The sequence below is a fragment of the Anser cygnoides genome, unplaced genomic scaffold, assembly GCF_040182565.1.
Source record: "Anser cygnoides isolate HZ-2024a breed goose unplaced genomic scaffold, Taihu_goose_T2T_genome scaffold_43_1, whole genome shotgun sequence".
NCBI classification, from domain to species: Eukaryota; Metazoa; Chordata; class Aves; order Anseriformes; family Anatidae; genus Anser; species Anser cygnoides.
This window is the reverse complement of record NW_027103067.1, coordinates 1091524-1107941: the sequence shown is the minus strand read 5'-3', so window position 1 is coordinate 1107941 and position 16418 is coordinate 1091524. Positions and strand designations below refer to the sequence as shown.

The window sequence follows — 16418 nt, the reverse complement described above, 5'->3', positions numbered from 1 at the left end:
GTTGTCATGGTCATGTCGTGGTGACCCCAGCGGTGATCTCGTGGCCGTGTCTCGGTGACCCCGATGGTATTGTCGTCGCCAGGTCCTGGTGACACCAGGGGTGGTTCCAGCGGCATTGTCGCGGTCACGTCATGGTGCCACCAGTGGTGCCACCATGTCCTTGTCACACTGACTCCACTGGTGACACCACGGCCGTGCCATGTTGATGCCAATTGTGTCACCGTGGCCTTGCCATGCTGACGTCAATGGTGCCACCATGGCCATGTCGTGTTGATGCCAACGGTGACACCAGGGCCATGCCATGTTGGTGCCAATTGTGTCACCACTGGTGCCACCACGGCCATGTCATGTTGACGCCGACTGTGTCACCGCGGCCGTGCCATATTGATGCCAGCGGTGCCACCGCGGCCATGTCATGTTGACGCCAACGGTGCCACCGTGGCCATGTCATGGTGACGCCATTGGTGCCACCACGACTGTGCCATGCTGACACCAACAGCGCTACCACGGCCATGTCATGGTGACGCCAATTGTGTCACCACTGGTGCCACCACGGCCATGCTAAGTTGACGCCGATTGTGTCACCGTGGCCGTGCCGTATTGATGCCAACGGTGCCACCACAGCCATGTCATGGTGACGCCGATTGTGTCACCGCGGCCGTGCCATAGTGACGCCAACGGTGCCACCACGGCCATGTCATGTTGACGCCGATTGTGTCACCGCTGGTGCCACCACGGCCATGTCATGGTGACGCCGATTGTGTCACCGCGGACGTGCCATATCGACGCCAACGGTGCCACCGCGGCCACGTCACGTTGACGCCATTGGCGCCGCCCCGGCCGTGCCACGCTGACACCAACGGCGCCACCACGGCCGCATCGTGCCGCCGCCGACAGCACCCCCGCCGCCGCCCGCCCCCGCGGCCGGTCCCCGGTCCCCGTCCCCTGTCCCCCGTCGGCGGTGCCCCGGGCGCCCCCGTAGCCGCCCCCTAACCCTCTTCTCCCTCTTCAAGGCAGCGCGGATAGCGAGCGGCTGGCGATTGCCAGGCAGCGAATCCCCTACCGGCTCGGTCGGGTAGTCGATGAGTGGCTGCTCGACAAAGGTAACTCGTTAGCGCCGCCCTAACGAGCCCGCGGGGCAGCGCCCGGGGGGGGAGGGTCACGTGACCCAGGAGGTCAGGGCCTGGGTGTGGCGTGAGCCGGGGGGGTGGGGGTCACGTGGATGCAGGGGTCGTGTGACCCTGGTACCCGTGACCCCGGGGTCACGTGACCCTGGTGCCTGTGACCCCCCCCCCCCCCCCCCCCCAGTGTCATGTGACCCTGGTAACCTTGGTATTGGGTGTCATGTGACCCTGGTGTCACGTGACCCTGGTGCCTGTGACCCCCGGTGTCATGTGACCCTGGTAACCTTGGTATTGGGTGTCATGTGACCCTGGTGTCACGTGACCCATGTGCCTGTGACCCTGGTGTCACATGACCATGGCATATTTGGCACGAGGTGCCACGTGGCCTCGGTGTCACATGACCCAAGCGCCAATGACACCCGGTGTCACGTGACCCCCAGTGTCCTTGGCACCCGCTGTCACGTGGCATCACGTGACCCTGGCACCCTGTCACATGACCCCAGTGCCTGGGACCCTCACCCCCGGGGGGGGGGTCACGTGACCCAGGTGCCATGACCCAGGTGTCACATGACCTGGATGCCACGTGACCCTGGTGCCACGTGACCTTGGTGCCACGTGACCCAGGTGTCATGTGACCCCCCTGTGCCACGTGACCCAGAGTCCAAGGCCCCCCGGTGCCTCGTGACCTCCTTGCCATGTGACCCTGGTGCCACGTGACCCTCTTATCACGTGACCCCACTGTCACGTGACCGGGCGCCCTCCCGGGCTCTGCACCCCGCTGCCCGCAGCCCTGCCCCCGCAGCCGCCCCCGTTAAAGGGACCCGAACAGCCCCCAAACGGCCCAAAATGGCCCAAAACGGCCCCAAAATGGCCCCGACCGGCCCCGTAGTGGCCCTAAACGCTCCTAAACCCGCTAAACCGCGCATAACGCCCCGCTAACCGCCCCCAGCCCCGCGGGGCCGGCCGCACCGGCGTGCACAAGTGTGCAAGAGGCACTGTGAGCGTGCAAGAGGCACTGTGAGCGTGCAAGTGGGCCTGGTGAGTGTGTGAGTGGGCCTGGTGAGTGTGCAAGTGGGCACAGTGAGTGTGTAAGTGGCACTGTGAGTGTGCAAGTGGGCCTGGTGAGTGTGCAAGTGGGCCTCGTGAGTGTGTGAGTGGGCCTCGTGAGTGTGTGAGTGGGCACGGTGAGTGTGCAAGTGGGCACGGTGAGTGTGCAAGTGGGCCTCGTGAGTGGGCCTGGTGAGTGTGCAAGTGGGCACGGTGAGTGCGTAAGTGGCACTGTGAGCGTGCAAGTGGCACCGTGAGTGTGCAAGTGGCATGGGAGCGTGTGAACAGCACGGTGAGCGTGTGAGCAGCACCGTGAGAGTGCAAGTGGGCATGGTGAGTGTGCAAGAGGCGCAGTGAGCGTGTGAACGGCATAGTGAGCGTGTGAACGGCACGGTGAGCGTGCAAGAGGCGCAGTGAGCGTGCGAGCAAGGGTGTGAGAGCACGAGGGCTGTGAGTGTGGGAGAGGCAGGAGAGAGGGTGCACAAGGATGTTGCACAAGTGCTGTGTGCGCACAAGTCGGGTGTGTGCACAAGGCCTGGAGGAGCACCATTGGTGCAAGAGCTGAGAGTGCACAAGTGCCCCGCGTGAGAGCCGAGCGTGCGCGAGTGCTGCGCGTGCCCGAGCGTGTGCGCGTGTGCACGAGTGCGTGTGCAAGGCCACCCGCGTGCACGATGGCGGTGCACAAGTGGGTCCCGTGCACGAGCGTCTGTGTGTGTGTGTGCGCACGAGTGTGTGTGTGCACGAGTGCGTGTGCCAGGGCCGAGCGTGCACAAGCGGCCCCCCCCGCCCCCTCCCCCCCCGTGTCGCGAGCGTGCCCGTGGTGCCCCCCCCTCCCCCCCCCAGCGCTGTCGGTGTCCCTTTAACGGCCACCGCGGGGGGGGCACGGGGGGGGGAGGGGAAAGGGGGGGGGGGGGAGGGGCGAGGGGGTGGGGGAGGGGCATGGAGTGGGGGTGGGGGGAGGGGCAGGGCGGGGGGGCCACCCCCACACCCCACTGGTCCCAGTACTGGTCCCAGTTCCGGTGCTCAGTCCCAGTTCCAGTTCCGGTGCTGGTCCCAGTGCTGGTACTGGTCCCAGTGCCCGTTCCAGTGCTGTTACTGGTGGCAGGGTCAGGTTCTGGTACTGGTACCAGTGACAGGGTTGGGTTCCAGTACTGGTACTGGTCCCAGTGCCCGTTCCAGTGCCGTTACTGGTGGCAGGGTCAGGTTCTGGTACTGGTACCAGTGACAGGGTTGGGTCCTGGTGCTGGTACTGGTCCCAGTGCCCGTTCCAGTGCCGTTACTGGTGGCAGGGTCAGGTTCTGGTACTGGTACCAGTGGCAGGGTTGGGTTCCAGTACTGGTACTGGTCCCAGTGCCCGTTCCAGTGCCGTTACTGGTGGCAGGGTCAGGTTCTGGTACTGGTACCAGTGACAGGGTTGGGTTCCAGTACTGGTACTGGTACCAGTGCCCATTCCAGTGCCATTACTGGTCCCAGGGTTGGGGTCCAGTGCTGGTACCAGTAGTAGGGTTGGGCTCTGGTACCAGTACCAGTAGTGGAGTTGGGTTCTGGTCCCAGTCCCAGCAATGGGGTCAGGCTCCAGTACCAGTACCAGTAATGGGGTCAGACTGGTACCAGTACCAGTAGTGGAGTTGGGTTCTGGTCCCAGTGCCAGCGACAGGGTCAGGCTCCAGTACCGGTACCAGCAATGGGTACCCGTCGGGTTCCAGTACCAGTACCAGTAGTACCAGGGGGGTTGGGCTCTGATCCCAGTACCAGCAATGGGGTCGGGCTCTGGTCCCGGTCATGGCTATGGGGTCAGGCTCCAGTACTGGTCCCAGTGACAGGGTCAGGCTCCGGTACTGGTCCCAGTGACGGGCTCAGGTTCCGGTACCAGTCCCAGCAATGGGGTCAGGCTCCAGTACTGGTACCAGCAGTGGGGTCGGGTTCCAGTACCAGTACCAGTACCATCAGTGGGGTCAGGCTCTGGTCCCAGTCCTGGTTATGGGGCTGGGTTCCAGTACCAGTACCAGTAACGGGCTCAGGCCCCAACCCCGATCCCAGTGGCCCCCCCAATCCCCACCAGTCCCAGCAATGGGGTCAGGCTCCAGTACCAGTACCAGAACCAGTACCAGTACCAGTACCAGTCCCAGCAATGGGGTCAGGCTCAGGTTCAGTACCTCAGTACCAGTCCCACCAACAGGCTCAGGCCCCACCCCCAGATCCCAGTGGCTCCCCCAGTTCCCCATCAATACCAGTCCCAGCAATGGGGTCGGGTGCTCCAGTACCAGAACCAGTACCAGTACCAGTCCCAGCAATGGGGTCGGGCTCCAGTACCAGTCCCAGCAATGGGATTGGGCTCTGGTCCCAGTCCAGTACCAGAACCAGTACCAATACCAGTCCCACTCCCAGCAATGGGGTCAGACTCCAGTCCCAGTCCCAGAACCAGTACCAGTCCCAGAACCAGCAATGGGGTTGGGCTCCAGTCCCAGTCCCAGCAATGGGGTCAGGCTCCAGTCCCAGTCCCAGCAATGGGATTGGGCTCTGGTCCCAGTCCCAGCAATGGGGTCAGACTCCAGTCCCAGTCCCAGCAATGGGGTCGGGCTCTGGTACCAGTCCCACCAACAGGCTCAGGCCCCAATGGGGTCCCCAGATCCCAGTGGTCCCCCCTCCAATCCCCACCAGTCCCAGCAATGGGGTCAGGCTCCAGTACCATAACCAGTACCAATACCAGTCCCAGTCCCAGCAATGGGCTCAGGCTCCAGTACCCAGAACCAGTACCAATACCAGTCCCCCAGTCCCAGCAATGGGGTCGGGCTCCAGTCCCAGTACCATGAACCAGTACCAATACCAGTCCCAGTCCAATACCAGCAATGGGGTTGGGCTCCAGTCCCAGTACCAGAACCCCGAGTACCAATACCAGTCCCCAGTCCCCAGCAATGGGCTCAGGCTCCAGTACCAGAACCAGTACCAATACCAGTCCCAGTCCCAGCAATGGGGTCGGGTTCCAGTCCCAGTACCAGAATGGGGTCGGGCTCCAGTCCCAGTACCAGAACCAGTACCAATACCAGTCCCAGTCCCAGCAATGGGGTCGGGCTCCAGTACCAGAACCAGTACCAATACCAGTCCCAGTCCCAGCAATGGGGTCAGACTCCAGTCCCAGTCCCAGAACCAGTACCAGTCCCAGTCCCAGCAATGGGGTCGGGCTCCAGAACCGCTACCAGTCCTGGGCCCGGGCCCCAACCCCGATCCCAGTGGCTCCCCCAACCCCATCAATACCAGTCCCAGCAATGGGGTCGGGCTCCAGTACCAGAACCAGTACCAGTACCAGTACCCGCAATGGGGTCAGACTCCAGTACCAGTACCAGTACCAGTCCCACCAACAGGCTCAGGCCCCAACCCTGATCCCAGTGGCCCCCCCAGTCCCCACCAGTCCCAGCAATGGGCTCGGGCTCCAGAACCGCTACCAGTCCTGGGCCCGGGCCCCACCCCCGATCCCAGTACCCCCCCCGACCCCCCCAGTTCCCGTCCCCGGACCCCGTTGCGAGGCGCGCTCTCCCCGCAGGCCGGCAGCTGACCATCTTCAACAGCCAGGCGGCCGTGCGGGTGGGGGGCCGCGACCGCGGGCGCCCCTTCCAGGGGCAGCTCTCGGGGCTCTACTACAACGGGCTCAAGGTGCTGGCGCTGGCGGCCGAGGGGCACCCCAGGGTGCGCCTGGAGGGCGACCTGAGGCTGGTGGGGGAGCCCCCCCCCCCGGCGCCGCCCCCGCCCGGCGCCGCCACCGCCGCCCCCCCGGACATGGCCACCACCATCATGGAGACCACCACCACCATGGCCACCACCACCACCCGGCGCGGGCGCTCGCCCACCCTGAGGGACACCGTGGCGCAGGTAAAATGGGGGGGGGGGGGGGGAATGGGGGGGGGAGGTGGGTTCCTGGGGGGGGGGGGGGCAGGGGGTGTGGGGGGCACCCAGGAACCTTGGGGAGGGGGTAGAGGGGGTAACAAGGTGCCTTGGGGGGGGGCAGGGGGCACCCAGGAGCCTTGGGGGGGGCACCCAGGAACCAGGGGGGGCACCCAGGAACCGGGGGGGGGCTGGGTCTCATGGGGGGGGAGGTAGGGGGTGTGGGGGGGCACCCAGGAACCTTTAGAGGGGGTAACAAGGTGCCTTCGGGGGGTGCGGGGGCACCCAGGAGCCTTGGGGGGGGGAAGGGGCTGGGGGGGGCACCCAGGAACCTTCGGGGGGGGGCAGGGGGCACCCAGGAACCTTGCAGGGGGGTAGAGGGGGTATCAAGGTCCCTTCGGGGGGGGGCAGGGGGCACCCAGGAGCCTTGGGGGGGCACCCAGGAGCCTTGGGGGGGGGAGGAAGGGGCTGGGGGGGGGCACCCAGGAACTTTGGGGGGGGCAAGGAACCAAGGGGGCACCCAGGAACCTTGCGGGGGGTAGAGGGGGCAACAAGGTTCCTTGGGGGGGCAACAAGGTATCTTCGGGGGGGCACACCCAGGAACCGGGGGGGGGGAGCTGGGTCTCTTGGGGGGCAGGGGGTGTGGGGGGGCACCCAGGAACCTTGGGGAGGGGGGGGGGGTAACAAGGTGCCTTCGGGGGGGGGCAGCACCCAGGAACCTTGGGGGGGGAAGGGGCTACCCAGGAACCTTGGGGGGGGGGCAACAAGGAACCTTGCAGGGGGGTAGAGGGGGCAACAAGGTTTCGGGGGGGGGGCAGGGGGCACCCAGGAACCTTGGGGGGGGCACCCAGGAACCGGGGGGGGGGGGTCAGGGGGGCATCAAGGTCCCTTTGGGGGGGGCAGGGGGCACCCAGGAACCTTGGGGGGGGGCAGGGGGTCCCTATAAGCGGGGGAATTGGCTGGGGGACACCCGGGTCCCTTTTGGGGGGGGGGGGGCGGCGGGGGCACAACCCAAACCAGTGTCCCCTTATGGGGGGGGCACCCATGGCCTTTAGAGGGGGGCTCTGTTATTGGGGGGGGAGGGGCTCTATTATTATTTTTGATTGTTATTGGGGAGCCTCTATTATTATTTTCTATTATTATATGGGGGGGCTCTTATTATTGAGGGGCTCTATTATTATTGGGGGGGCTCTATTATTATATGCTCTTATTATTGAGGGGCTCTATTATTATTTCTATTATTATATGGGGGGGCTCTATTATTATTGGGGGCGCTCTATTATTTGGGGGGGCCTCTATTATTACTGGGGGGGCTCTATTATTATTGATATTATTATTTGGGGGGGCTCTATTATTATTATTTTGGGGAGCTCCCTTATTATTGGAGAGCTCTCTATTATTATTTCTATTATTACTGGGGGGGCCCTATTATTATTGGGGGGGGCTATATATTATTTGGGGGGGCCTCTATTATAATATTATTTTGGGGGAGGGAGCCTACTATTATTAATTATTACTGGGGGGGGGGGGCTATATTATTATTTGGGGGGGCCTCTATTATAATTTCCATTATTTTGGGGGAGCTCCCTTATTATTGGAGAGCTTTATTATTACTGGGGGGGGTTATATATTATTGGGGGGGCTCTATTATTACCGGGGGTGCTCTATTATTATGGGGGGGCTCTATTATTATTGGGGGGGTCCCTAACTGTGCCCCCCCCCCCCCCCAGAACACGGACGACCTCCTGGTGGCCTCAGCCGAGTGCCCGAGCGATGACGAGGACCTGGAGGAGTGCGAGCCCGGCACAGGTGGGTGCTCCTCCGCGGGGGGCCCCCCCCCGGCACGCGCGCGTGCAACGCACGCCCGCCCCCGGGGCACGCCCCCCCCCCAGCCCCCTCCCCCCACACCCATGCCTCGAGTGCGCCCCCACCCACCCAGAGCCCATCCGAGCCCCCAACTCCACACGCAGCCCCCCCCTCTCCACACACGCGCCCCCCCCCCTTGCACACGCGCCCCCCCCTCCTTGCACACTCGCCCAGCCCCGCCCCCACGCCCCCCCCTCGCACGCTGTGGCCCCGCCCCTGACGGACGGACGGACAGACGGACGGACAGGGAGGGGACGGTGGCGCTGGGTGGGTCCTCCCCCTCCCCCCCCCCCCATCACCGCCACGAGGACGTTGGGGGGGGGGCACCGGGGACAGCGGGGGGGGTCCCCAAGGGCTCGGGACCTATCAGGGCCATCGGGGTGGCCCCAAACCCTGGGTCCCTGCTGGCCCCAAGGACATGGGGGTGGCCCTAAAGACTTGGGAGCCATCGAGGACGTCGGGGTGGCCCCATAGGTTTGGGTCCTACTGGGGACTTCGGGGTGTCCCCAAAGGCTTGGGACCCATCGAGGACATCGGGGTGTCCCCAAAGCCATGGGTCCCATGAGGGACATCGGGGTGTCCCCAAGGGCTTGGGTCCTACTGGTGACATTGGGGTGTCCCCAAAGGCTTGGGACCCGTCGAAAGGATGAGGGACATTGTCCCCAAAGGGTGTTGGGGTGTCCCCAAAGGGCTGGGTCCCCAAAGACTACTTGAGGGACATTTGGGTCCTACTGGGGACATTGGGGTGTCCCCAAAGACTCGATGACCCATTGAGGACATTGGGGTGTCCCCAAAGCCATGGGTCCCATGAGGGACATCAGGGTGTCCCCAAAGGCTTGATGTCCTACTGGGGACACTGGGGTGTCCCCAAAGGTTTGGGTCCTACTGGGGACACTGGGGTGTCCCCAAAGACTTGATGACCCATTGAGGACATCAGGGTGTCCCCAAGGGCTTGGGTCCTACTGGGGACATTGGGGTGTCCCTAAAGGCCTCGATGACCCATTGAGGACATTGGGGTGGCCCCAAAGGTTTGGGTCCTACTGGGGACATCAAGGTGTCCCCAAAGACTCGATGACCCACTGAGGACATTGGGGTGTCCCCAAACCCTGGGTCCCTGCTGGCACCAAGGACATCGGGGTGTCCCCGGACACTTGGGACACACCAGGGACACCGAGGTGTCCCCAAAGACTTGGGATCCACTGGGGACATTGGGGTGTCCCCAAAGACTTGGGACCCATCGAGGACATCGGGGTGGCCCCAAAGTCTTGGGTCCTACAGGGGACATCGGGGTGGCCCCAAAGGGCCCTGCTGGTCCCCAAAGGGCTACTGGGGACATAAAGACTCCATGGGGACATTGTGTCCCCAAAGACTCGTTGATGACCCATTGAGGACATCGGGGTGTCCCCTGACACTTGAGTCCCACCGAGGACACTGAGGTGTCCCCAGAGACTCGGGTCCCATGGGGGACATTGAGATGTCCCCAGAGACTTGGGTCCTAGTGGGGACACCGAGGTGTCCCCAAAGCCTTGGGATCCATCAGGGACATCGGGATGTCCCCAGAGGTTTGGGTCCTGATGGGGACATCGGGGTGTCCCCAGGCCCCCCCCGGTCCCGTTCCCCCCAAGTCAGTGGCAAGCCGGGAAGGAGAAAGGGGGAGGACGGACGGACAGCAGACACGGACGGACGGACGGAGAAAGGGGTGGGGAACAGATGGAGATCCAGGGACGGACACGACGGACGGCGGATGGACAGACGGATGGACGGACGGGGTGGGGAATGGCTGGAGATCGAAGGATGGACACGGACGGACGGATGGACAACGGATGGAGATCCAGGGATGGACGGACACGGACAGACGGATGGACAGACGGACGGAGGGGGGTGGGGAACGGCTGGAGATCCAGGGATGGACGGACGGACGGACAGTGGACGGACAGACAGACAGACGGACGGGGAGGGGTGGGGAACGGATGGAGATCCAGGGACGGACGGACGGACAGAGGGGGAGGAATGGATGGAGAGCCATGGATACACGGACGGACGGACGGACAGACGGACATGTGGGCTCACGGATGGAGAGGTGGAAGGATGGGTACGTGGCTGGACGGACAGACGGGCGTGCGGATGGACAGACGGACAGGAGGATGAGTGGGCGAACGGCCGGCCGGGTGGATGGACAGATGGACGCGGAGCTGTGCGGCTGGGTGGGCGCGTGGCCGGCCGGACAGATGGACAGGTGGATCCTTGCGTGGCTGGACGCGTGGATGGACAGACGGACAGACAGATGGTCGGCCAGGATGCGTGGACGGACGGACAGACGGACAGACGGATGGTCGTACGGATGGATGGCGGGACGGACAGATGGATGGACAGACGGACGGGCCGGAGGGATGCAGCGCTGCCTGGCGGGTGGCATAGATGGACAGGTGGACAGACAGACGGCTGGCAGGGCGGACGGACGGACGGACGGATGGACGGAAGGATGGTTGGGTGGATGGTGGGACGGAAGGATGGACAGATGGAAGGAAGGACAGACGGATGGATGGATGGATGGACAGATGGACGGCTGGCCGGCTGAAGGATGGCTGGAAGGACGGATGGTTGGATGGCTGGACAGACAGACGGCTGGTTGGCTGGCTGGAAGACGGACAGACGGACGGCTGGGTGGATGGAAGGATGGACGGACAGATGGATGGAAGGATGGATAGACAGATGGCCGGCTGGAAGGATGACTGGACAGACGGATGGATAGTTGGATGGCTGGATGGACAGATGGAAGGATGGACGGACAGACGGCTGGTCAGATGGCTGGAAGGACGGACAGACGGATGGATGGACGTCTGACTGATTGGACAGCTGGAAGGACGGACAGACGGGTGGCTGGAAGGACGGACTGACGGACAGATGGCCGGTTGGATGGCTGGAAGGATGGATGGATGGACAGACAGACGGATAGTTGGATGGATGGATGGATGGACGGACAGACGGACGGCTGGCTAGAAGGACAGACGGACAGAAGGATGGACGGTTGGATGGAAGGATGGCTGGAAGGACAGACAGACCGATGGATGGGTGGTTGAATGGTTGGATGGCTGGAAGGACAGACGGATGGATGGATGGATGGATGGAAGGATGGATGGATGAATGGAAGGACAGACGGACGGCTGGCTGGTCGGTTGGCTGGCTGGAAGGACAGACGGACGGCTGGCTGGATGGCTGGAAGGACAGACGGATGGATGTTTGGAAGGACAGACGGATGGCTGGCTGGCTGGCTGGAAGGACAGACGGACGGCTGGTTGGATGGCTGGAAGGACAGACGGACGGCTGGCTGGTCGGATGGCTGGAAGGACAGACAGACCGATGGATGGGTGGTTGGATGGTTGGATGGCTGGAAGGACAGACGGACGGCTGGCTAGAAGGACAGAGGGACAGAAGGATGGACGGTTGGATGGAAGAATGGCTGGAAGGACAGACGGACGGCTGGCTGGTCAGATGGCTGGCTGGAAGGACAGACGGATGGATGGTTGGATGGATGGATGGCTGGATGGATGGATGGAAGGACAGACAGACCGATGGATGGGTGGTTGGATGGTCAGATGGCTGGAAGGACAAACGGACGGCTGGCTGGCTGGATGGCTGGATGGATGGACAGACGGATGGATGGATGGATGGCTGGAAGGACAGACGACGGCTGGCTGGTCGGATGGCTGGCTGGAAGGACAGACGGACGGCTGGTTGGATGTCTGGAAGGACAGACGGATGGATGGATGGATGGATGGATGGATGGATGGATGGATGGATGGATGGATGGATGGACGGACAGACAGACCGATGGATGGGTGGTTGGATGGTTGGATGGCTGGAAGGACAGACGGACGGCTGGCTGGATGGCTGGAAGGACAGACGGATGGTTGGATGGATGGCTGGAAGGACAGACGGATGGTTGGATGGATGGATGGAAGGACAGATGGATGGCTGGCTGGCTGGCTGGAAGGACGGACAGACCGATGGATGGGTGGTTGGATGGTTGGATGCCTGGAAGGACAGACGGACGGCTGGCTGGATGGCTGGAAGGACAAATGGATGGTTGGATGGTTGGATGGCTGGAAGGACAAACGGACGGCTGGCTGGATGGCTGGAAGGACAGACGGACATGGATGGATGGATGGATGGATCTGGATGGATGATGGATGATGGATGGATGGATGGAAGGATGGAAGGACAGACGGATGGACAGCTGGTTGGATGTCTGAAGGACAGACGGATGGATGGCTGGAAGGACAGACGGACGGCTGGCCGGACGGACGAGTGCCGGCCCGCTGGCCGGGGGCACGCAGAGGCCGGCCGGCGGCGGCGGCGGCAGCGGGGCCGCGCTCGGCACCTTCTCACCGAGTCTCTCTCTCTTCTTTTTTGTTTTCTTTCTTTTTTCTCTTTTTTTTTTGTGTGCTTTTCCTTCCTTCCTGCAATTTCTTTTTCTCCACGCTAAAATCACCCGGCCCCATCCCTCGATGTAAGTTGACGGCAGCGCCGCGGTTTGCTCTTAACACAAAAAAAAAAAAAAAAAACCTAGAGATGGGAGCAATAATGAGAGAGGAAAAAAGGAGGAAAAAAAAAAAAAGGAGAAAAATGAAAAAAGGCGAAAAAAGGAAAAAAAAAAAATGAAGGCAGTAAGGGAAAAAAAAAAAGGCAAAAAAAAAGGGCAAAAATAGGCAATAGGGTTGGAAAAAAAGGCAACAAGGGCAAAAAAGGCACAAAAAAGGCAAGGGAAAGGCAATAAGGGCAAAAAAGGCCCCCAAAAAGGCAAAGAAAAGGGAATAAGGGCGAAAAGGGCCGAAAAAAAGGCAAAAAAAATAAAAAAAAAGGCGGTAAGGGCAAAAAACGCCCCAAAAAAAGGCAAAGGAAGGGCAATAAGGCAAAGAAAAAAGACAATAAGGCAAAAAAGGTGAAATAAGAGGGCGAAAAAAGGGAATAAGGTGAAAAAAAGGTGAAATAAAAGGGCAAAAAAGGCAATAATGTGAAATAAAAAGCCAAAACAAGGGTGATAAGGTGAAAAAAGGCAGAATAAAATGCCCATAAAAGGCAATAAGGCGAACTAAAAGGCCCCAAAAAAAGGCAATAAGGCCCCAAAAAAGGCAATAAGCCCCCCCCCCCCCAAAAAAATGGCAATAAGCCCCCAAAAAAAGGCAACAAGGCCAAAAAAAAATAATAAAAAGGCCAAAAAGGGCCCAAAAAAAAGGCCAAAAAGGGCCAAAAAAAACGAAAAAGGGCGAAAAAAAAAATGTAAAAACGCCGTAAAAAAAATGTCTAAAAGGAGGCCAAAGGAGCCGGAACGGTGCCGCGGGGGGGGCTCGGGGGGCGCGGGGGGCGCGCGGCGGGCTCTGACGCGGGGCCCCCCCCGTGTGTGTCCCCCCCCCTTCCCCTGTCCCCCCCCCTTCCCCGTGTCTCTGTGTCTCCGCAGGCGGCGAGCTGGTGCTGCCGGCGTCCCCGGCGGGCGCCGTGGCGTCCCCCCCGTCCCCTCCGCCACCGCCCCCCCGGCGCTCCGCGGGCCCCCCCGGGTCATCCTCTTCATCCTCCTCCTCCTCCTCCTCAGCCGGGGGGGGCGGCGGCGGCTGCGGCCCCGACTGCGAGGAGCCGTCGGGCTTCGCCTCGGGCGAGGCGGCCGACGCCAACGCGCCGCCGGCCGACGACGAAGACTTTGGTGGCCACCGGGGCGCCAAGGCCACCGCCGGGGCCACCGCCGGCGTCACCGCCGGGGTCACCGTCACCGCGGCCGGGCCTTTACCGGGCTTGGTCCCGGCGGGCGAGCGGCACCCGCGGGAAGGCGGCGTCGGCGGCGTCGGCGTCGGCGGCGTTGGCGTTGGCGGCGTTGGCGTTGGCGGCGTCGGCGGTGGCGTTGGCGGCGTCGGCGTGGTGGCGGTGGCGGGGAGGGCGCGGGTGACGGTGGCCCCCGTCACCCGCGGCCCGGTGTCCCCACAGCGGCCGCGCCGGGGGCCGTGGAGGTGGTGGTGCGCGAGGCCGGCGGCACCACGGGCATGGTGGTGGGCATCGTGGCGGCCGCGGCGCTCTGCATCCTCATCCTCCTCTACGCCATGTACAAGTACCGCAACCGGGACGAAGGCTCCTACCAGGTGGACCAGAGCCGCCGTTACATCGGGGCCGCCCCCCCCCACGGAGGAGGAGGAGGAGGCCCCCCCGGAGATCCCCTGGGACCCCCCCAACGCCGTCGCCGCCGCCGCCGTCGCCCCGCCGAGCGGGGGGGGCGCCAAGGAGAAGGCGGCCGCCGGGCCCCCCCCGGCCAAGGCGCCCGGCAAGGGGCGGCGCAACAAGGACAAGGAGTACTACGTGTGACGGGACGCGGGGGCGTGACCCCCCCCACCCCCCCCGGGTGGCATCGTGACCCCCCCTGGGTGACATTGACCCCCCCCGGGTGGCATCGAACCCCCTTGGGTGACTTTGACCCCCCCTGGGTGACATCGAACCCCCCCGGGTTTGACCCCCCCCTGGGTGGCATTGACCACCCCCGGGTGACATCGAACCCCCCCCAGGTGGCATTGACCCCCCCTGGGTGGCACCCATGTCATTGCCACCCCCCCAGGGTGGCATCGTGACCCCCCCGGGTGGCACTGACCCCCTCTGGGTGACGTTGACCCCCCCCCGGGGGCACCCATGTCATTGTCACCCCCCCTCCGGGTGGCATCGTGACCCCCCCCGGATGACATCGAACCCCCCCCGGGTGACATTGACCCCCCCCGGGTGGCATTGACCCCCCCTGGGTGGCACCCATGTCATTGTCACCCCCCCCCCGGGTGACATTGATCCTCTCCGGGTGGCATTGACCCCCCCAGGGTGGCATTGACCCCCTCTGGGTGACATTGACCCCCCCCCCCGGGGGCACCCACATCATTGTCACCCCCCCCGGGTGACATTGACCCCCCCCCGGGTGGCATTGACCCCCCCAGGGTGGCATTTTGACCCCCCCCCCCCGGTGACATTGACCCCCCAGGGTGGCATCGACCCCCCCAGGGTGACACCCGCGTCACTGTCACCCCCTTGGGTGCCACCACCCCCCCCTTGGGTGTCACCCCCCTTTGGGTGTCCTCGCCGCCCCCCCCGGGGTTGTCACCCCCCCCGGGTGTCATCATCGCCCCCCCCCCTTTTGGGTGTCACCCCCCCCCTGGGTGCCACCCCCCCAAAAGGTGACACCCGCCTTGTCACCCCCCCCTCGGGATTGTCACCCCCCCGATGCCCCCTCCCCAATTCCCCCCCCCCCAAGCTGTGGGGACAGGGGCGCAGCGGGGGGGGGGTCCCTGCAAAGTCTGGGTTCGGGGGGGGGGCACCAAATTTTTTGGGGTGTGTGGGGGGGGACGCATTAAAGGGGCTTGGGGCCCCCAAAATTGGGGGGGGGGATACCGGGGGCGGTCCTGGACCCCCCCCGCCTCGATCCCAGCCCCCCCCCCGGGGGCGGGGGCGTTTTTAATTCCTTTGGGATTTTTTTTTTTTAAGCCCCCCCCCCCCGAATTTTTTTTTCTTAATTTATTGAGTTTGGAGCAAAGCTCCCGGAGTGGGGGGGGGGGGGGGGGGCTCCGGGAAAGCTCCCCCCAACCCCTCCCCCAGCCTCGGTGCCCCCCCCCCCCAAAAAAAAAAAAAACAAACCGGACCCCCCCCCCCCCAAAGGTGCCCCCGGGCCCCCCCGGCCCCCCCGCACAGAGGAATACACGGTTCTATACTTCGTACCTCGCCTCCGCCTCTTTCTGCGCCGTGCCCCCCCCCGCGGGACCCCCATTTTTATTTTTTTGGGGGGGAGGGTCCCAGGTAGTTGGGTGCCCCCCCCCCGAAATCTCCCTGTCCCCCCCCCTCCAAATCCAGGGATGGAGCAGTTTGGGGACCCGCCCCCCCCCCCCCCCCAGGGGTGTAGGGGGTTGGGGACCCCCCCTCCAAAATTTGGGATCCCCCCCCCCTCCGAAAAAATACCCCAAGACCCCCCCCAGGAGGACCCAAGCCCCCCCCGGAGGACCTAGGGCCCCCCAGGAGGACTCTGCCCCCCCAGGAGGACCCAAGCCCCCCCCCAGGAGGACCTAGGGACCCCCAGTCCCCCCCCCCCAAGAAGGATTCTGCCCCCCCCCAGGAGGACTCTGCCCCCCCAGGAGGACCTAGGGACCCCCCAGTCCCCCCCCCAAGAAGGATTCTGCCCCCCAGGAGGACTCAGCCCCCCAGGGGGACCTGGGGGCCCCCCCAAAACCCTCCAGGAGGACTCTGCCCCCCCCAGGAGGACTCTGCCCCCCAGGAGGACCTAGGGACCCCCAGACCCCCCCCCAAGAAGGATTCTGCCCCCCCCAGGAGGACTCAGCCCCCCCCCAGATGGACCCAGCCCCCCCAGGGGGACCTGGGGGCCCCCAAAAGCCCCCCAGGAGGACTCTGCCCCCCCCAGGAGGACCCAGACCCCCCCCAGACGAACCTGAGCCCCCCCCCGGCAGACCGAGACCCCCCAGGAGGACCTAGGGA

General features: G+C 63.8%; 1 protein-coding gene across 1 annotated transcript in view; it reads left to right on the top strand.

The window, feature by feature from the left end:
- Positions 1–14921, top strand: part of LOC136789220 (neurexin-2-like) — an 84161-nt gene extending 69240 nt beyond the window's left edge. Inside the window, 5 exon segments of the mRNA XM_066989198.1 lie at positions 1014–1103; positions 5713–6038; positions 7781–7859; positions 13375–13904; positions 13907–14921. Of these exon segments, the coding sequence (XP_066845299.1) occupies positions 1014–1103; positions 5713–6038; positions 7781–7859; positions 13375–13904; positions 13907–14524 (1643 nt within the window). The 3' untranslated portion in view covers positions 14525–14921.
- The last annotated feature ends 1497 nt before the right edge of the window (positions 14922–16418 follow it).